The 22,639-nt window shown below is 35.6% G+C and overlaps 1 protein-coding gene across 1 annotated transcript; it reads left to right on the plus strand.

Moving 5' to 3' along the window:
- The first annotated feature begins 12,223 nt into the window (after window positions 1-12,223).
- On the plus strand, window positions 12,224-18,550 carry LOC132181763 (TMV resistance protein N-like). Its single transcript, XM_088516718.1, has 8 exons — window positions 12,224-12,233; window positions 13,580-14,045; window positions 14,178-15,255; window positions 15,849-16,121; window positions 16,215-16,740; window positions 16,870-17,388; window positions 17,494-17,810; window positions 17,894-18,550. The coding sequence occupies exons 2-8, from the start codon at window positions 13,588-13,590 to the stop codon at window positions 18,548-18,550; spliced, it is 3,828 nt and encodes a 1,275-aa protein (XP_088372844.1). The 5' UTR covers window positions 12,224-12,233; window positions 13,580-13,587.
- The last annotated feature ends 4,089 nt before the right edge of the window (window positions 18,551-22,639 follow it).

Raw genomic sequence — 22,639 nt, forward strand, 5'->3', positions numbered from 1 at the left:
GTATTTTTTGTGTCCAAAAATATCAATAATAAAAATTACCACTCGCAATAGAACGAATCTTTGTAGGATACGGCTATAGAGAGGGTGTCGAACCTCAATGACTGCAGGGGTTTTATTATCAAAATTCGAAAGATTAAAATTAACTTAATTAAAAAAAGAATTGATTTGATTTTCTTTAAAATTTAAAGTGCATGAAAATAAAATAGATTTAAAATAAGAGAGAGAGTGTAGGGTATTGACTTCACCTCCATCCGCACAACAATGGCTAATCATAATTAATCCCAGAAATTCATTCTATGCATGTTATAAATAAACAAGAAACTACCTTATTAAAGAATAAGCATAATCTATCTTCGGTTGGCACGGATTGTCCACCTAACCACTAAGACGCGGTACGACCCGTCTTCCCTAGGTATAAATTATCAAATTTTATAACAAGATATATACAATCAATGAATAAGTGTAACCCATCTTCGGTTGGCACGGACTGTCTACCTAAATTACACTAAACTAGGGTGTAGTACAATCCGTCTTCCCTAGGCGTGGCCTATCAAATCCTATTGATCATATGTCAATTAAACCCATTGTATAACCATCATCCTCATAATCACAGAAAACAAGAATGATTTGATTTCAATAAAAGTAAAATACTTTCTAAGACAAGAGAAGAATTTCATAAATATTGATTTTGGAATTTAAGAACAATTGCATTTAATAATTAAGAACATAAATCAATTGTAGCAATCCTCATAGTTATACAATCAACATACATGAATTGAAAATCTAGAAATTAAATACAATCAAACCATTGTGCTTGGATAGGGTTACATCAACACCCCACAAAAAGGTTTAGCCGCTCATGATCTTCTAAGCTCCAAAGACAAATTGCTGATTTCTAGCTCTAGGAAGCGGTGTGTCTGTTTACAATGTTTAGAGCCCTATTTATAGGGATTTGGAAAACCCTAAAACCCTAGAAAACCGGAGAGCAGTCTCCCAGTCCAATTGGGAGATTGAAATCCAAGTCCATGCTAGAGAAGAATTCTTGTCGTGCACTGTACGCTCGTGTGCGCTCGAGCCTAGCTGGTGTGCGCGCGAGCGCAGGTATGTGCTCGATCCTCGGCTGCAGACGCTCGAGCGCAGGTGTGCTCGATCCCAAGGGTACTACGATCGATCCTAGCTCCAGAATGCTCAATTTGTTGTCCTTTTAAGCCCAATTTCCAATGGTTTGTCAAATAAGACCTTAAACACAAAAACAAAACAAAATTAAACAAATAACAACGCTAAGGAATTAACATATGCAAATTAAGGGGCTTGAATGTGCAACATTCGGCGCTTATCAGGTACTTTCCAAACCCTTCGGTGAAATATAGCCACATTACTTTCCCGAGCTTAGTTCGGTGAAATACAACTGAGGTGCTTTCCCGAAGATGAGTTCGGAAATATAGTTGAACTAAGCGCTTTTTGAACTTAACCTTTAAACAAAGTTTAACCATAGTGAAATATAGGAAATGCGCTTTCCTGAGCATAACTCGGAGAAATATAGCCAACGCGCTTTCCTAAGGCAAAAGTCCTCAAAGAAATATAGCTACACAAAGCGCTTTCCTGAGGCACCACTTTTGGAGAAATATAGCTAAAGCGCTTTCCTAAGGCAAAGACATCGGAGACAAATAGCAAAACTAAACGCTTCCCTGAGGCAAATGTTCAACTAATACATTTGAACCGAGTACTTTCTAAACCCAACATTCTCAGTTGAACAAAGTTTTTCCCGAAATCAAGTATTATGCAAAACAATCACAATGATTAAATTTCTACCCTGTAATTTGTAAAGATTCCCATTGTTTATTAATTAAGCTCATAATCTATGGGAATCGGGGGGTTACACATGTATGAAGCAATTTACGAAGCAATTCATTTACAAAGCACAAATCACAGAGTAAGAAGAGCAAAAATCAAAAACTTTCTATTCATTGTCAAAAATGGAAGAAACAAAAATTCATTTCATTGCAAAGGATTACATTTGAAACTTCAGTTAGCTCCATCCGATACATGGTCCCATTCTTCATCTAATACATTTATTGACTTTTCTGAGTTATCTTCAGATAAAGATTCTTCGGGATGCTCTTTAGCAGCAGAAGGTTCCCCATTTTCATATCTAGCAAATGGGTTAAAACCAAAATATGTAATGCCTTTGCAATCTGGCATTTGCTCCTGTCCGACTATAGCAATCTTCGTGATAGCTTCTTCAATAGGGGGAATAGCTTTGGGTTTAATAGTATTGAGGTCAACACCTTTGGGGGGATTCTTTGACCAGCTCCGGAAAGTTTCAAACCCCGAGATGAAACCTATGTCCCAACCATAATCTCGGCCCCAAGAAGCAAATGAAAGCTACTTATAGAAATTCTGAGCTTTATCCTTATATCTGATTACTTGATCTTTAGCTCGGGTAAATTTTCTTTTAAGACTTAAAGTCTTCTACTCAGCAGCCTTAAGCTTTTTGTCTGTTGATTTTTGTTTCTTCCCAGCAACCAAAAGTTGTTCTTCAGTTTCAGCTTTCCTTCAGCTACCTCAGCTCTAGTACACTGAACAGAAGAGTATCTCTATGCTTCTTCAAGTTCTTCAGAAACTGAGTTAATACGAGACTCGGTAGCTCGGCATTGAAGCTCAGCATCAACATGCTTCTCTTTGAACTGATTAGCTTCATCTTCAATAATTGAGTAGTCGGTTAACAACCTCTCATATTTGGCCTTCTCAGCAGCTAACTCAGTTTCTAATTCTCGAATCCGAGAATTTGCTTGAATAGATTGAGCTTCCAATTCAATTATTTGTTCTCTAGAAAGAAGAAGCTCACTTTCTTGCTGAGATGATACTTCTTGCAGCCGTTTAATTTCAGCCTCAGCATCTTTAAGTCTCTTTTTTGAATTCTCAGCTTCTAAAGCCGAACTCTCAGCAGACCTTCTAAAATGAAGATAGTAATTCATGTTGTGCATTGATCCCTACAAAGAAAGAGAAGTTTATCAGAATAAGAATATTATTATCAAAATTCAGAAAGACAAAGGGATATTTACCTCAAGTTGGTGGTACAACATGTGTTCCATTACTTCCTTCAGGAATTGAACACTGATATTTGGTGCATGATTGGCCTGTATTAAATCAGCTAAGGTAACAAAGGGATTGCCATACCAACTGTCACCCAGCCGAGAAAGAGGTTCCCTGAATGTCCAAGTGATTGGCTTAGGTGTACGGTTTACCGATGAACCAGCTGCTTGTGAAGTCCCGGCAGGATTTTGTGCATCATCACCAACTGGATTATTTCTTGGCAGCTAAGTTGATTCTTCAGGATTAACTGATTCCCCACCAGTTGGAAAATTAAAGTCAACCTCTTCAAATTCATTGGCTGCTATTACATGTTTAGCAGCTACAGGTTCGGCAGCCAATTGTTCAGTAACTGCAATCTCAGTAACTTCACATTCAGCAGTTACATTCTCAGCAACTGTATGCTCAACAATTACAGATTCTGTAATTACTGGCACAGTAGTAGCAAGTTTAGTAACCAAAGGTTCAGCAATTACTAGTTCTTCGGCCACAACTCCATCAGCTATAAATTCAGAAACTAAAGGCTCGGTGCTAGTAACCTCAGGGTTTACAGATGAACTCTCTACTTCGATTTGCCCTGAGAGGATCATTGCAAGTGGCTTTATTAGCGGCATCGTTGAAGCAAGATCTCTAAGGATACATCCTGCATCTATAGGGCTTCCTTCTTTAGACTTAGCAGCACTCAAGTGCACAGCTTCAGTAGGAGTCGAGGAAAGAGGCACGACAGAGAGTGGTTCAACCTCAAATGCTGCCGGAAAAGGAAGCTCGGTTCTTGTTGGTGTAATGGAAGATGATCAGGAAGGTCGGTTTGCAAGAAGGGCATCTCAAACTGATGTATCTTTTGTACCCAAAAACTTCCTAATAACACCGAGAACACTAGAATACGCTCTGACATGAGGAGCAGGTGCTTCTACTTCAGGGGCAGTTCTCTTTGTACTTACTCCTAAATCAGAAGTAGTTCTGATTCCTTGTTCTTCAGGGAGGACATCGGATATTGTTCCCACTGGTTCTGCCCCTGAGCTTACTTCAAGTCCCTTTGACTCCAGATCAATAACTGGCTTCACTATTTTTGAGCCACCCTCGGTTTTCTTTGTCTTCTTCTTTTTCTTTAGAGGAGAAATGTTATAATCTTCAGGCTCGTTAGCAATCACCAGAGAGACTCTAGCAGCAATTGGGGGTCTTGCCGAGGGTTTCTTCGGGAAAGCATCTCCAACTTTCCTTTTGCCTTTTTTTTTAGAAGGCTCTTCAGCTTTGCTAGTTCTTTTCCTCGGAGGCTCGGCAGACTCGGCAGTTGGTCTTCTTGAAGCCTCAGCAGATGACTTCCTCAGTGGAGCAACTTCTGCCGGTCTCTTAGTTATGGGAGCCCACAAGTATAGCCTTTTATTCTCTTCTGACATAACAGCATCATAATCCATCTCCAATGGATGTAGTTCGGCCTAATCCAGAACTCTCCTTACTCGGCTCATCTCTTCTCCGGTTAAAGAAGGTTCTTGCTGACCTAAAAATAATAAAATATGTTAAGATTAGCTTTGCTACAAAAAGAAAAAAAGAAAAACCAAACAAAACAATGTTTGGTTTATACCTCGGTTTGAAGGGGCAATGGTTTCTCGAGGGATACTTGGGTCTCTAATTACTTCTGAAGGTGCAAATTCCCATTCACCTTGAACAAAGAAAAATTCATCTTTCCATCCTTTGTTGCTGGTATAAGTGTTCCTGAAGGAGAGGAGCTTTAATCTTTTCCAAGTTTGAAAGGTGAACAAATGGTCGGTTCTAGGACCCTTTGACAGTCGGTATACCTTCAAAAATTCTACAACAGTAAGGGGATGTTTTGCCTCAAGGACCTTCGGCCAGACAATCATACAAGCGAAAAAAGTTCTCCAACCATTCGGCATGAGTTGATGAGGGGCTATTCTAATATAACTCAATAGTTCACGAACTATCCTCAGGAAGGGTAATCTCAAACCTATCCGAAACATATCCATATATACACAAGCTTCATTTCTGTCAACATCAACTACAGCTCTGGTTCCTTCATTATCAAAACGTAGCTATACCGAATCAGGGATGCAACAGGTTTGACAAACTTCGGGTTCATCTTCATCTGTTAAAGTTGTCTCCCATGTAGTTGGGTATGAATTACCCAATACATTGGGACCAGTACCACCTTTACAACTCATAAGGTATCGAAGTTCAGGGACTAATTGACGAGGAATGAGAGGATAACCTTGCTGAATTAGAAGGTGGGTACACTTAAATGAAGATGACCAACAGATGGTTCAATCAGAGGAAGACAAAAATCGAAATAATGGAGTATTGGGCTGTTTGGATGAACAAAAGGCTTGGCAGAAGGGACAGACTCAACCGCAGTTCTAAAATATACCACTCTTAAGAAATAATATTGAGCAGAGTAATCCGAATGAAGGAGCTCCGGTTGTGGAAAACTTAAACAAAAGCTTGAAGAAAAACAACAATGGCTTCTGGTGGGGTGAAAATAGGGGGTGAACGAAGGTGAAAACAGTCTTAAAAGGCTTCGGGAAGGTGAAACGCAAGCGGTGCATTTAAAACCCTAGTAGCTAGGGTTCTTCGAGAAAGTGTGCCATTAAATTCTTACCCCTTGTGCAAATGATGACATGTGGTTGTGTAAGACCACACCTCAATGATACACAATATTGTCCACTTTTGGCTCCCCCAAACTAGACTTCCTAGGAGGTCACCCATCCTGGTACTACTCCAGCAGAAGCACGCTTAACTACAGAGTTCTGATGGGATCATGACCATCACAGCTTTAAAACTCATTGTTATCAATAAGGGTGTAGTATACATTTAAGCACATCCTCATATCCATACCCAGACGATGTGGGACATCACAATCACCCTATCTTAGGACCCAGTGTTCCTGCTGGCGACCTTCATAGGATTAGCCCATTCTTGGTGTCCGTCCCAGCGAGTGCCCGCTAGCGATCTTCATAGCCTTGTGCACGCTCCCCACATCTAAGGGAGAGGAGGTCACCCATTATGGTACTATTCTCGCAGAAGCACGCTTAACTGCAGAGTTTTGATCAGATCATGACCATCACGGCTTTAAAACGCATTGTTGTCATTAAGGGTGTAGTATACATTTAAGCACATCCGCATCTCCATACCCAGGCGATATCAGACCCTCATGGTAAGTGAATTTACTATCCCTTCCAAAAAATATATTGTGACGTCCCACATTGCCTGAGTATGGAGATGAGGATATGCTTAAATGTATACTACACCCTTAATGACAACAACGCGTTTTAAAGCCGTGATGGTCATGATCCCATCAGAACTCAGCAGTTAAGCGTGCTTCTGCTAGAGTAGTACCAAGATGCGTGACCTCCTGGGAAGTCTGGTTTGGGGGAGCTTTAAAGCCGTGATGGTCATGATCCCATTAGAACTCCGCTGTTAAGCGTGCTTCTGCTGGAGTAGTACCAAGATGGGTAACCTCCTGGGAAGTCTGGTTTGGGGGAGCCTGAGATGTGGGGAGCGTGCACAAGCCCATAAAGATCGCTAGCGGGTACTCTCTAGGACGGACGCTAATCCCATGAGGGTCGCCAGCTGGAACACTGAGTCCTAAGATGAGGTAATTGTGATGTCCCACATTGCCTAGATATGGAAATGAGGATGTGCTTAAATGTATACTGCACCGTTAATGACAACAACGTGTTTTAAAGCCGTGATGGTCATGATCCCATCATAACTCCATAGTTAAGTGTGCTTCTGCTGGAGTAGTACCAGGATGGGTAACCTCCTGGGAAGTCTGGTTTGGGGGAGCGAAAAGCGGACAATATTGTGTGTCATTGAGGTAGGGTGTTACAAATGGTATCAGAGCCATTGTCCAACCTGAGATGGGGGGGAGCGTGCACAAGCCCATGAAGATCGCTAGCGGGCACTCGTTGGGACGGATGCCAAGAATGGGCTAATCCAATGAGGGTCGTCAACGGGGACGCTAGGTCTTAAGAAGGAGTGATTGTGACGTCCCACATCGCTTGGGTATGGAGATGCTTAAATGTATACTACACCCTTAATGACAACAACGCGTTTTAAAGCCGTGATGGTCATGATCCCATCAGAACTCCGTAGTTAAGCGTGCTTCTGTTGGAGTAGTACCAAGATGGGTGACCTCTTGGGAAGTCTGGTTTAGAGGAGCCAAAAGCGAACAATATTGTGTGTCATTGAGGTGGGGTATTACAGGTTGCTTGATTTTTTAACCGCAAGAAGCTCGACATGTGGTTTTAAAAAGGGGAAGGTAAATCGTTTATTGCTCTAAATATTCCCTCTTGAAATTCGAAAGTTCTGAAATTTGAATTTTGAGAGCCAACTCACCTTATTTTACCGAAAACAAGGCCGAACTTATAAAAGCTGACCCATTCTCAGAAATATGAAATTTCCATAGTCTGTCAGACTAGGAAATTGGGGGGTAACTGTTGGATCAGGGATCAGCTATACTAAGCCCAACAAAACAATCATATGGCCTATAATACATGCGCGGTTATTTACACCTGCTTACCGAACTTAAGTTTGGTAATTTTATATCCACCCAAGTTCAGTATGCAACACTCGGTTCAAAGGCTCGGTAAACCGAGTCTAGCATGTACTCCCAAAGGTTTTCCTCGGGAGGCTTTATTTGCTTACGTGGCATTCTCCTATTATTCATCAATACAATATATGTCACGTGGATCCTCGGTAGGACCACTATGCCAAATAAGCAACTACTATCTGATGCGTAAAAAACGAAGTCTCATCTCAGTTTTTGGTAACTTCTTTTTCCTTAATCGAATATTTTCAATTCTCTTCATCTCTTTTATAATCTTTAAAGTTTATATATTCTCTCAAACACAATGACTAATTTAGGCATCGGAGCTATTCCTCACCTGCAAACACCGGCAACTTTGATCCTTTTCTTACTATTTTGTTGTTTGGTGATTCTTCAGATATCACAACATTCACATGGTTCATGTTACGTTATTGTTCGGAAAACTGTGTTTAAACAAAGAAGATAGAGGATTTGAGTTGCTGACAAGAATTTAATTAAAAAGAAAAAAAAAAAAAAAAAAAAAAAAAGAAGAATACCATGATTAATAATAAAATCACGAAATTACCTCCCTTTTTTTATTTTATTTTATTTTTTTTCCCGATGCTTCTTGCAAATCCACTCACTTCAACCTTTTCACAGCACTTCAATTACTCCATTGATTCCCACACAGAACTTCATTGAAGACATCAACAATAAATACTTGAATATTCTCTCCACCTCTCTCCCTTTGAAGTTTCTCATTTCCATTTGGTTTTGTTAACTTGTCATTTTTGCAATAAATCTTTGGTCCGAAGCTGAAATTCGGAGAACACACCCAATTATTTTCTTCTTTCAAGTCTTTTTTTCTTTTTTTAGTATTTTTTTTAAATTTTTTATTAGGACATAGGACAAGTAGCATGTTTTGATTGGTTTTACGTGGCAATCTGTTAGTTTTATAGACAAAATATAGATGGAGATACTATTTCCGAATTTACATATAAGATACTAATTAAGATAGGTACCATTTATGATACAAAATAAAACCTAAATGGAAAAAAAATAAAGTCGTTAAAACCTAAGTACCAAAAGGGCATTTAACCCTACATTTACAGAAAGATTTTCCTGCATTTTTTTTTTTTTTGACATGTCCGCACAAGAGGGGGTAGGGGGATTCGAACTAATGACTTCTACTTCATTAGGCGTAGTCCTAGCCGATTGAACTACCGCTTTGAGACATAATTTTCCTGCAATAAAATATCAGTGGTTGTTACCGAAATTATGCCTCAGTATTTCATTAAATTAAACTATATTTTTATGGCATAGTAACAGAAACAATACACGTACATTACATTTGTGAAAACTCAGGTCTCTTCTTTCAAAGTTGTAAATTGCTACTTAAAGGCTCCTTGCCTACTCGACTGTGATATTTGCCTACTAGATTGGAATTGACACATTTCAAAGATTTGGCAATTCATGCAATTTTGCTTAATGAGTTCTTGGATGAAAATTTAATTTTTGGGGCCTTAGAGCTTAGTGATAAAGTTTAGATGAGCATAAACTTTGCTAAAATTATTTACTTCAAGGTTTAGTTAAATTTTTCGCATATTTGCTTTTTTCTATCTTTCTTTCATTCCTTTTTCTCTACTTTTTTTTTAAAAAAAAAAAAGAAAAAAAAAAGCAACAATTAAAAAGAGAAAATGAACTGTTTTAATATAAGAGTATGATCTATAGTGTTGCTATGAACTAATAGAGAAAGGACCCTAATATCTATTAGTAGTTATTGTTCCAGAATAGGGCGTTCAAGGATGGACCCAATAATTTTGGCTATTATAAGATTTGATGAGGAAAATTATGAATTTTGCTGAGAGAATATGTACATGGCTATGAATAATTTTCTTCTTTTCTTTGTTTAAATAAAAAAGAATTCTGTGATATGGAGAATGATTGTTTTCTATATAAGGTTTTCAGGTGGGGGACAAGAAGAATCGAGCGGATCATATGAAAAAAGTATGCAGAGGAACAAAGAGTATCACAAAGGGCTTTCAGAAGTGCATATTGCAATGGAAGGAATAAGTTCATGTATTACAAAGCTATCCAAACCAAAGTTGTTTCTTTTTATCTTAAAATTGAAGAAAATGTTGAGCACTTTTTCTTTTTTTTCTTCTCTTCGAGGCAGGGTGCTCTGTTCTGTGAATATTTTCTTTCATTTTAGTCATAGCTTAATTTACTATGACTGAGCTCACTCTGGTGCTTAGTCTTAGCTAAATTCAATTTGACTTAGCTAAGACTTTGATGCCTTTGATTATCTTTAAATTCAAATCTCATCATAGATTCTAATAAATTGGAAATTCAGACTCAATGGGCGAAAAGGAAGAGTTGGGGTTCTGAATCTGCAAAGTTGTACAGAAGAGAACATTCATTAGAGCATTAAATATGATGTTTAGTCCAACTACCCCAAATGAAAATACCGGCCGTATGGGGTGGTCGAAACCACCCCCAGCCCCTTGGGGGTGGTCCGGCCACCCCCAAATGCACCGGTTCCCTTTTTTTCTTTTTTTTTTTATTTGGGCCAAGGGGTGGCCGGACCACCCCCTTGGCCACGGGGGTGGTTCAACCACCCCCAGATCGGCCAGGAGGTGGCTCCAGCCACCCCATTGGCCAAAAATGGGGTGGTCCGGCCACCCCATTTTGGCCAAGGGGTGGCTGGAACCACCCCAGCGTTCCCCACCCCTTTTTTTTTTTTTTTTTTTAATATTTTGATTTAAAAAAAAAATTAAGATAAAAAAATCAATTTCTGGCGCCACGTGTCAGTTGGCACTGTAGTTGGAACAGTGCCGTTCCAGCTACAGTGCCGGACTGCTCTTCCCAAACATAGCTCTTAATCATCGTGGTGGGGGAAGAATGGACACTTTCAATGCACCATTTATTTTTATAATTGTTTTTTGGATAAGTGATTTTTTAATATAATATTATAAGATATTTTTTGAGTCTAGATATAAGCTCCTCCTACAATAATTAATTACGTTGTCAGCTTCAAGGAAGTTGCCAACAAGTTGCTCCTCCTCCTACAGTCATCATGAAATCTTTATTTATCTCTTCAACAAATATATATATATATATATATATATATATATATTCTTCGTGTGAAGAAGCATCAGCAACTTGTTGGCAACTTCCTTGAAGCTGACAACGTAATTAATTATTGTAGGAGGAGATTATATCTAGACTCAAAAAATTTCTTATAATATTATATTAACCGTGTGAGAAGGGGGTGAGCGGAGGGTCCCTACAAGATTGCTTGAGATTGCAAGGCTCCTGAGCTTTTGACCTGTGAATAAATATAGCAAAAGCAAATGTATCAAATAATCACTAAGGTTGTAGTTGAGTCGGTAAAGCAGCATAGGATAAAATTTAATTCCTCTCCTTTCTTCCAAGTGGTCAAACCCGTTTGCCGCAGTAATCCGCAAACTAGATGCTACTAAGAATGGGTTTTACCAACTTGTATTTTGGTTGGACTGTGGTGACGAACTTGCCTTTTCAGGCAGTAGCTATGGCTTAAACCGAACATTCCATAGTAGGTGGGAATCCCAATGGTCACGCTCAATGGGAGAAATTACATTGATCGTCCCTTCTGGCCCTTTCAATTTTTTTTTTTAAAAAAAAAGGAATCAAATAGAGAAAAAGAATTAAAGAAAGAGAAATCTATGACAGCATATTGAGAAGGGAAATATTATGGGTACCTTCTTTGTATAAGTGAAGCTCATTCATTGGAAAGTATTAAAATATTTAATTAAGAGAAATGTTACGATTATCGACAGTACCAATTTTTTTGTTAAAAATATTGTAATTATAACATTTATCTTCGAGGAAACTTCATCACATTTTCACCCTCACAGTTAGATTTTGGAGTTAAATTAGATAGAGTATATGTAAAATGTCCTTTATAATTTTAAATAATAAAAAATTATTAAAAGAAACGGAACAATAGCTTGGCCGTGGCTTAGCGGTGGCTTAGTTTGGCAGCAATTTTTTTTTTTTTTTAAATAGAAGTATTTTTAGAATTTAGAATTTATCGGTTAGCATTTAACAAAAAAATCCTTGACATCACATATTTTTTAGGGATAAATGCAAAATTGGTCCATGTATTTGGCTTATTTTACAAATCACTCCTTGTGGTTTAAAAAATAATTTATAAGTCCACAGGGTAGGCCAAAATATCATTTTACTCCTTGAAACTATTTTCCGTTAAATGACTTAACAGAAATCGTCTCATTGCCACGTCACACCCAATAAAAATGCGACACGTGTTTTTTTTATTTATGATTTTAAAAAATGACAGGTAACCTCTTCCATGTCATCTTGAGGCACCAGAACACACTCTCCATGTCATGTCAATTCTACGGTAAATAAACCTAAGCCCTATATCCCCACCATGCGTCTTCATCTTCCTTACCGATTCACTGTCCATCTTCAGGCGAGTTGTTGTGTTTCGTAGCACAACTAAAATCGCCGCCAGAGAACTGCCGGAAACGTCACAACAGTAAGCAGAGAATCATAAATAGAGAAAGGAGGTGCTAGTAAGTTCTGCAGCTTGCAAACTGTAACCTTTTCACCACAAATTGGGTTCAAACAATTGAAGTTTCAAATAAAGATATTACTCCAAAATGATATTTGATGTTCATCATTGTACCTACCAGTAAACCATAGAACAAAAAAAAAAAAAAAAAAAAAAAAAAAAACGACAGAGAGAGAGAGAGGGATAGATTCCGATGCCCAGAAACAATTTTCGAAGATGCTTCAATGCCCAAAAACAAATCCAAATTTCCAAATAAAGACTGCCAAAAAACGCACTACTCCAAAAACGTAGATACTCAAAAATCTCATAATAACTCACAGATAGAAGATGCCCAAAATCTTAAAAGCTTACTTGTCATTTTTTAAAACTATAAGTAAAAAAGAACACGTGTCTTATTTTTATTAGGTGTGAGGTGGCAATGAAACAGTTTCTATTAAGTCATTTAACGAAAAATGAATATAGAGGGTAAAATGTTATTTTGGCCTACTATAGGGACCTATAAATTGTTTTTTATACCACAATGAGTAATTTATAAATTAGGGCAACCACAAGAACCGATTTTGCATTTATTCTAATTTTTTAAGTTTAAAACACTAAACAGAGAGTTTTTTAACTTTAAAAAATAATGACAAAATAAATTAAATTTTTTGAAGATTAATTAAAGTTTCAATCTTTATTTCGTGACGGGAGGGCCTTTATTTTTTTTAATCAATTTTGACCAATATCTGTGCATTTATTATCTTCCTTCTTTTAACACATTTAGATCGGAAAAGGATCCTCTCCATTTGAAAATTTTTCAATTTCTTTCGTTTAATGCATTTTGAAGGGTATTGCATTTAATGCACTACCATCATTAAAACTTTTGGATCATACTACCTTTTAAAATGTACTAAATGAAAATAAAAAAAAATAAAAAAAAATTAATGAATTTTGAAATGAAGATGATCCTTTTCCGTTTAGATTGAAGGATAAAAATTCAACAATATTGGACCCACTTGAACATCACTTTCAACACGCGGCTTTGAATCGCGGCTTTGAATGGTGAAGAATGTTTGAAGTATGATGACCAATATTTTATCCCAAATCAACGGTGAAGGATGCTTTTTATTTGTTGTTGTTTTTTTTTTTTTATCCCTTACATTGAATAATGTATTAAATTATTATTTTGGTTCACCGGCCGTCAAACACATTCAATGTTTGGTTGTTTGTACAAGGAAGTTGCCAACAAGTTTCTTCTTGGCCTTCTTTTTATGATGCCGCATCAGATTGTCTATTTCTCTTCCACTTAAGGATCTGTGGCACTTCTGCAACTGATGTCTCTCTAATTTTTTCTACAAAGCACCAGTCCTGCATACATAGATAGTGGATAGCTTCTTCCATGGCCTCTTCATGGACTTATGATGTGTTCTTGAGTTTTAGAGGTAAGGATACTCGCAACAATTTCACTGCCCATCTATATGATGCTTTGCGTCGAAATGGAATCAACACCTTCATGGATGACCAGCTTAGAAGCGGAGAAGAAATTTCACCGGCACTCCTCAAAGCCATTGAAGAGTCACAAATTTCGATCATTGTATTATCTAAAAACTATGCATCATCCAGATGGTGCTTGAACGAGTTAATGAAGATCCTTGAGTGTAAAAGAACAAAGGGGCAACATGTTTTACCATTGTTTTATAATTTAGATCCGTCGGAAGTGCGGAATCAAACCAATAGTGTTGGAGAAGCATTTGTCAAGTATGGAGAGAGGTTCAAGAATGATGAAAATAAGGTACATGGGTGGAAGACAGTCCTAACAGAAGCGGCCAATTTGTCAGGAAAAGTTTTGGGAAACAGGTATTTCTAAATACTCTTTTTATCTTATCCGAAGGAATTCTAGATTCTCTAAAACTTTCATTTACATTGAGATCATACTTTGAAAATCAGTCATTTTAAACACATGTAATTTTACAAATTTTGTATTTGTAGGGACGAACCAGAATTTATTCACGAAATTATTGAATGGGTGAATTCAATATTAGTAAAAAAGACAGACTTGCAAGTTGCCCGGTATCCGGTTGGAATAGAGTCCCTTTTACAAGATATGAAGTTGCTTTTAGATATAGAGAACATTGTCAGTATACAAACGGTAGGGATCTTCGGAACTGCTGGAGTTGGTAAGACAACTCTTGCCAAAGCCATTTACAACTCGATTGCTTCTCAGTTTGAAGGTTGTTGTTTTCTTGAAAACATTAGAGAAACTTATAGCCAAAAGGGTCTGATCCATTTGCAAAATAAACTTCTTTCTAAGATCCTAGAATGTTCAAGTATAATAGTTGACAATGTTGATCAAGGAATTATTTTGATAGAGCAGAGGCTTTGCCTAAAAAGGATACTTCTCGTTCTTGATGACGTGGATCATTCAGACCAAATAGAAAAGATTGTTGGAAATTGTGATTGGTTTGATTTAGGAAGTAGAGTCATCATAACAACAAGAGATGCACATTTACTAACTAAGTATCAAGCTTTAACCTACAGGGTGAGAGAATTGGATCACTACAAAGCTCTTCAGCTCTTTAGTTATCATGCGTTCAATAAAGATAGCCCTGATGATGGTTATGTGGAAGTCACAAACGATGTAATAAATTATGCCGGAGGATTGCCACTAGCTTTAGTAGTGCTAGGCTCAGCTCTTAAAGGTAAAGATATACCTTATTGGAAAAGTAAATTGGATGAGTACAAAAGAATTCCTCACATGAATATTCAAAAAATACTTAGAATAAGTTTTGATGTTATGGATGAAAATGCGAAGAATGTTTTCCTAGACACCGTGTGTTTCTTCAAAGGAAAGGAGGTAGGATATGTCACAAAAATACTAGGTAGTTGTGGCATCAAAGAGCTAATGGACAGGTGTCTGATAACTGAGTCTGACAAATTATTGGAGATGCATGACTTATTGCAAGAAATGGGTAGAGAAATTGTTCGACAAGAATCACCCAAAGAACCTGGCAAGCGGAGTAGATTGTGGTTTCATGAAGATGTTCGTAATGTCCTAGAAGGAAATACGGTAAGACTTATGTTAAAATATATTCTAATTTTATTTTTGTTTCTTTTTCAATTGCTAAGCTATTAGAAAAGCATTGACCTCTTTTTTCATTTGCATAAGAAATACTTCCTGTTTGGTTAAATTTTCGAAGCTCTTTTCCATTCTCAAATGCTGAAAAGTCTTTTCAAATGCCCTTAATTACTCTCTCTTTCTCTCTCTCTCTCTTTTTTTTTTTTTTTTTTTTTTATGAACAAGGGTAATATATGTTGAGAAATAATCTCACATTGCTTGTGGACAAGACCTTGGGCATCTTTATAAGAAGTGGGCAACCTTCTCTTATTGAACCGGTTTTATGAGATGAGCTAGGCCCACAAATTTCTTCAATATATATATATATATATATATAAAAGACAAATCAATTTTGAGAATGTGATGATCTTTCACTTTAGGACCCTAATAATAATAATAAAATACTCATTTTGAAAATGTAAGAAAGAAACAAAAAAGAAGAAATATTTATCAAGAGATGAATTATAGTTCTAGCAAGAGTTAAAATATGAAGAACTATATGTTACAGTTTTACTGATACACTTTACTATAAATTGTCTTGTTAGGGAACAAACAAAGTTGAGGGCATATTGATAAATTTGCCTGAAGAAGACGTGATACGCTTGAGTCCCAAAGTTTTCAAGAAAATGAAAAGGCTCAGAATTTTTATAAACAATAATGCACGCATTTTTGGAGAGCCTAGTTTTCTTTCTAATGAATTAAGAGTGCTTGATTGGCCTAAATATCCTGGAGAATTTTTGCCATCTACTTTTTGTGGAAAGAACCTTGTCATTCTAAGCATGCCTCATAGCCATCTCAATGAATTGGAGGGAGTCCAGGTAAAATTATTGTTTTTAATATTTCTTGCTTTCAATTACATTGTAAACTTCTTTCAAAGTAAAAATTAATTTATTTCCTCTTTTTCTTGACAGAATTTCGTAAACTTGACATCTATGAATTTCTCTAATTGTGAATTCCTTAAAAAAATCCCTGATGTTTCTAGGATTCCAAATTTAGAGAAATTGGATCTTGGTTATTGCAAGAATTTAGTTGAGGTTCATCATTCAGTTGGATTCCTCGATAAGCTCATTTCTTTGTTTGCTAGAGAATGCACTAATCTTGGATGTTTTCCGGGAAGCTTAAAGTTGAGATCTCTCAAATATCTTAATCTAAGTTTTTGCTCAAGACTTAAGAACTTCCCTGAAATTGAGTGTGAAATGGAATGTTTAAAGTACATCAACTTAAACAATAGTGGTATAGAGGAATTGCCATCGTCCATTGGGTACCTCGTTGGGGTTGAAAGATTATTTCTTTGTGGGTGCACAAATCTTAAGAATCTTCCAGATAACATTCATCGGTTGCAAAATTTAATGTGGCTTTCTCTCAGCGATTGTACAAGTATGAAAGAACTTCCTCCATCCATTGGGTACTTGGGCAAGATTAGAAGAATAGATCTAGGTTTTTGCAAAAACCTCATGACTCTTCCAGATAACATAAATCAATTGCAAGATTTAATGCATCTTTTTCTCGATGGTAGTGGTATAAAAGAATTTCCTTCATCCATTGGGTACCTGGGTAGTATTGAAGAATTATATCTCGGTGATTGCACAAACCTTATGAATCTTCCAGATACCATTTATCAGTTGCAACATTTAAAGTATCTGAATCTCGCTGGTAATACAAAAGTTGTTGAGTTTCTAAAGAAGGGGGAAGATATTTTATCGATGGAGAAATTTGCAATTTCATCATGGGCAGAATCACTCCAATTGTCACCTCCACCAAATACAAGCGATTCTAATGATTCTAATGATGGTTGTTCCTCGGCATCATTTCCAAAACTTCAAGAATTGGATCTTAGTAATTGTGCCCCATCACAATCAAATTTTTGTAGGATCTTAGCTTTTTACTCCTCATTAGAGACATTAGATCTATCAGGGAGCGATATTGTAACCCTTCCTCCATACGTAAGAAGATTTGTCGGATTGAAGTCCCTTTCTTTGAATAAATGCAAGCAACTTCGAGAAATTCTAGGACTTCCACCGAATGTAAGAGAAGTGTATGCTAAGAGCTGTGTATCTTTGGAAATATTTTTAGAACAAGCTAGAAGCTCTCTTGAATTGTTTAATACGTGCGACCCACCAGAGCCCGTGGAGGCTGGAACGGTACGTTCCACACTGCTATCGCTGAATCTTGGCAATAGTGTCCTAACAGAATTAGATTTCGCGACTCAACATGAATGCCCTTTCAATTTGGAAATTCTATGTCTATCAAGTAGCAGTATTGTTAGCCTTCCTACGTGGGTCAACAAATTTGTTGCATTGGAAGAGCTTAACTTGGACAGTTGCAAGCAACTTCGTGAAACTCCAGAACTTCCACCAAGTATAAGATCGATAAATTTGAGCCAATGCTCGTCATTGGAAAGACATAAATTTGGTGATATACGTGATTTACCAATGCTTCGGTGGATTGACTTGTCTGATTGCTCTGAACATATAAACAATGATGTACAAATGCATTTATTGAGTCAGGTATCTCTCTCTCTCTCTCTCTCTCGTATGCATATGTGTATACATGTTAGTATGTGCCTTGATTTGTTGTCATATATGTGTAGGTGCATCTTAAGGACCGTTACTTTGGATGTATATATCCGGGAAATAAGATTCCAGAATTCTTCAGCCATCGTAAAGAGGTTTCAAATACAAATTGGTGTGAAATAGATATCAATGAGCCTATACATTTGGGTTCGAAGAATGCAAGATTTGCTTTCTCTGCTGTTTTTGGAAGACCGGATGGACAAGTTGAGGAAGGTACTGTAATGTGTGTTGAAGTCATCATTAATGGTCATGAAATCTTTTGTCTTGACCGAGTACATATTTCAACCAGCTCAGATCATGTATGGTTGCTTTACCGTGGTTCGTTCGATTCTCAGATAATGATGGGTACTCTTCGAGTTCAATTTACATGCAAGGATGTAAATGAAAATCCTTCAAAGTCGGTGTTCTTGAAAAGTTGCGGATTCCATCTAGAACACAGATATCAAGAGAATACAATAGGTTTAACGGACGGTGTTCAACTTTCTAAGAGACACCGTGATGATGATGACGACGATGACAAGTTTGAATCCAATTGGTACCCACACCAAAAAAGGCATTCTTCAATGCTCCAGACTAGTTTAACCTTGGGCCTTAGAGTTTCAGATGCAGAGGATATGCCCCTATGTGAATCACAACCACTGAACCACATCAATCAAATCACAGACAAAACTTAAACTAGCAACCTTGTTTTCACTTTTGTTTCTCCAAGTAGTCCATAATGCTTGTTAAATTTGTTTTGGGCTCAATATTGAATGCGGAGGCTTCAGAGGGTTGTTTCTTTATTCGCCCACTTATATTTTGCTAGTTTGGAGACAATCATGCTATATTTCGAATCCTTGGTGGAATTGACAAATGGGGTTCCATATGTAAATGAGTGGGTTTGTGCAGGCAACTATTTGGGACAGATTTACTAGCTTGGGTTCTAATAATGTAAGTGCTTCACTTATTTGGACTCCTATTTTTTAATTACTCCTATTTTTTAATTAAGGTTTGGATTATTATTATTATAAAAATCATTACAAGTGAATTTTGGCTTCTATAGAAAGAGGAGGGGGAAGATTCAAAGCCGATTTTGTTTCCTCTTGAAATTATTATTGCTTTATTTGAGGGGCTTCATGTAGGGCATATTTCACGATTTCATTTTTGTTGGGGAGAGAAACATTAAAGGAGTTAAATAAGAGTAAATTAATATATATATTAGGATATCATTTCTAGCCCAAAAACCTATGATAATGGGCTTGGGTCATTTAGGTATATTAACCACTCTTATTCTAGATCTTTATATTTTTTCAATGTGGGATACAAACTTCACAAGTATATGCACAACAATTTTGCTTTGGGCTTGTGCGTTATGCAGAATTTGCGTAATGTGGAAAGGCTGTTCACATGCTGCAAATTTCATGTTAGTGGTGTTACTCTCTGTTGCCTCGATCTTCTAATAATTCTTTTTTGTTAAGTGTTAAAAGGTCAAATTGTCCACGTGATTTTAATCTGTGACTTGCAATTCTTGGTTAAAGTCTTACTACTCTAAAATGAGTCATAGTTTTTATCTGTCATGTTGTAAGCCCACCTTTGTAAGACTCAAATTACAATTGGTAATAGCTACATATTTGTTTTCTTGTTTTATTTGTGCAAGTATTATGCTAAGGCATTTCTTAATCATGGCCATGCTCTTTTGTAAATTGTAAGATTGGAATTGACCGGACGATTCAAAGATTTGGTCATTCATGCAATTTTGCTTAATGAGTTCTTTGATGAAAATTTAGTTTTTGGGGCCTTATAGTTATATCTTTTAGGGATAAAGCTTAGATGAACATAAACTTTGCTTAAATTATTCTTTTACTTCAAGGTTTAGTTAAATTTTTCACATATTTTCCTTTTTCCATGTTTTTCAGTTTTTTTTCTCTGTTTTATTTTATTTTTTTTTATTTTTTTTTAATTCATCTCCTAAGAATTCTATGATATTAAGAATGACATTTTTTTTTAATTGAAATTGGTACTGCTATATAAGGTTTTCATTTGGGGGACAGAAAGGATCTTGCAATCATATGGATAAAGTATGCATATGTACCAAAATTCTTATAGTGTGTTCAGTAAGGATATAAATTTTCTACAATTCATCTTTTTTGTGGAACAAAAGTGCTATTCACTTTAATCGGAGTACGATTCTCTCAATTTTAAATGAAATGTGTTGTGTCCATTTTATGGTCAGGGTTGAAAGCTTGTGCATCCAACCCATGTATATGAAGTTAATATTAACACGTTTTTAAAAAAATTTAAATAATGTAAAATATTCTTAACCATGTTGTTAGATACATATATCAACTTTAAATCTTAACCATTAAATGAATACTCTTCATTTAAAAATGGAGAGGATCTTTGTCTACTTTAATCACATACTAGCTTGGGTTCCACATGTTTTTTTGTTCTCAATATTTATTTTTATTTTTTATTTTTTTTCCAAATACACTTCTTAAAATTTTACCAAACTAAATTTTCATTGATCAACCCACATGCAACACTTTTTTAAAATGTGGCCTCTACTAAATCAATTCTAAATTTACACATTTTTCAAAATCCAAAACACTTCTCAGAACTATATCAAACATAGCGACTTTCAATAATTTGTTATTCCTTTTACAATAACAAATAAAAAAAATGATGAATAATATTACAAAAGAGCTTAGTAAATGAAATGCTTTTAATTAAAAAAAAAAAAGGTTAAATAACAATTTAGTCCCTGCATTGATAGATTCTATTAGTGTGCCATGTCAACAACAATAAATGATGACACGTGTTGAAGTAAAAAATTAATTTTTTTTTTTTTAAAAAAAAAAATAGGGGACAGCCGCCATCTTGTGAGATAGGGCGGCCAGTCAATTGAGCTATCCCTTAGGAATATACTCTGTTAAATTATTATTTATTTCAACAGCTTAAACTAGTAAAAAGAAGTAAATTTAATTATTTAATTAATACTTTCACAGTAATTTTTAGAGACAAGTGATTAACATGATATTAGAATAGGTTTTGAGTTTAGATATTATCTATGTAATTCTTAATTCATTTTAATTAGATACTATGTGTTAGTTCTTACTTATTAAGTAAGAGTATTAGAATATTATTATTTAAATATTAGTTCAATTTTTTTATTAATCTAAATTTTTGAAATAAGTAATAATTTAAATAATAATAATCACCACCTAATGAAATATTATTATATGCAGGTTCAGAAGGTAGGCTTCAAAAGCATAGAGTTAAAGGTAGGATGACATTTATTCTTTTTTTTTTTAAAAAAAAAAAAAGAAAAAAAAAAAAGAAAAGAAAAGGAATCGAGCCATAGTCTATAGTGATTTTGATCTAACTTTTAAACACCAGAAAAATGAGGTTGAGGATTTGAAGAAACCAAAGTAGGCGGTTGGAAAGCCTCTAAAAAGGAAGAGGCAAGGGCAGTTGCGTGATAAATTTGAAGAAGCAAGAAAAAGAGCCAACTTAAATTGGCCAATGGTGGGAGAATGATCTTCTCAATTTCCTTTGAAACAGAGAAGAGCCGGTCCTTCTTTCTACAAGGGTAGAATAGTCCCAAAAAAGAGTGAAATGACCATTCTACCCTTGTAAAATAAATTATTGGCTCCTCTTAATTTCTTTTGAAATTGAGAAGATCCTGGTCCATCAATGACCACACCATTTTCATTTAATTTTTAATTTTTAGAGATAAGTGGTTAACATGATATTAGAAGAGGTTTTGAGTTTAGATATTATCTATGTAATTCATAGTTCATAGTTCATTTTAATTAGATATTATATGTGTTAATTAGTTCTTACTTATTAAGTAAGAATATTGTTATTTAAATGATTAGGTTCGATTTTTTATTAATCTAAATTTTAAAAATAAGTAATAATTTAAATAATAATAATCACAGCCTAATGAAATATTATTAAATGCATGTTCGGAAGGTAGGCTTCAAAAGCATAGAGTTCAAGGTAGGATGAAAGAATGACATTTAAAAAAAAAAAAAAAAAAAAAAAAAAAAAAAAAAAAAAACTAGAAAAGGTAGGAAGATTTGTATATATATATATATATATATATATATATAAAAGAAAAAGGAAAATACATTTTACCCCTTATGAAGCATACACTCATTTTTGCTTTAACATCTAATATTTAAAAAGTGACACTAAACCCCACAAAGTTTAACACAGTAACAAAAAAACCCACCCGTTACTTTTGGGCGTGAATTTGGACGGAAATCTAAGGGTATGCCACTCATGTGACATTTTTCAACCAAAAAGTTCGAAAATGTCCTCGGGGGGTAAAATTTAAACATAAATTACTCTGGGGTAAACTATAAACATAAAAAATAATAATAATAATAATAAAAATTAAAAAATTAAAAAATAAAAAAAATTTTAAAATTTTTTTTTAAAAAAACTAAACTAAAACAAACAAAAAGCTCGGGTTAATTACCTCTTTAGTACTAAGGTTCTCACTTTTTCTTTTTTCTTTTTTCACCTAGATTACAAATTGTATAACAGATGGTACACGACTTATGGAAAAAGACCAATTTAGTACTTCCCTCACATTTTGTTAGCATAAACTAACGGATTGCCACGTGTCACCCTAAAAAAATGCCACATGTCCTAAAAATATTTGATGCTATATGTCCTAAAAAAAATGCCAATTTAGCGCCACATGTCCTAAAAAATAAAAATAATTAAAAAACAATCAAAAAAGATAAACCCTAAAAAATTAACACATATAATAT

This window comes from Corylus avellana, chromosome 5 (genome assembly GCF_965113065.1).
Source record: "Corylus avellana chromosome 5, dhCorAvel1.hap1.2, whole genome shotgun sequence".
Classification (NCBI taxonomy): Eukaryota; Viridiplantae; Streptophyta; class Magnoliopsida; order Fagales; family Betulaceae; genus Corylus; species Corylus avellana.

Coding starts and splice junctions, on each gene's coding strand:
- LOC132181763 (XM_088516718.1), top strand. CDS start 13,588: ATGGCCTCTTCATGGACTTATGATGTGTTCTTGAGTTTTAGAGGTAAG. Junction 16,741..16,869: donor GATTAGAAGAATAGATCTAG/GTTTTTGCAAAA, acceptor GTAGTATTGAAG/AATTATATCTCGGTGATTGC. Junction 17,389..17,493: donor ATTTTTAGAACAAGCTAGAA/GCTCTCTTGAAT, acceptor GTGTCCTAACAG/AATTAGATTTCGCGACTCAA.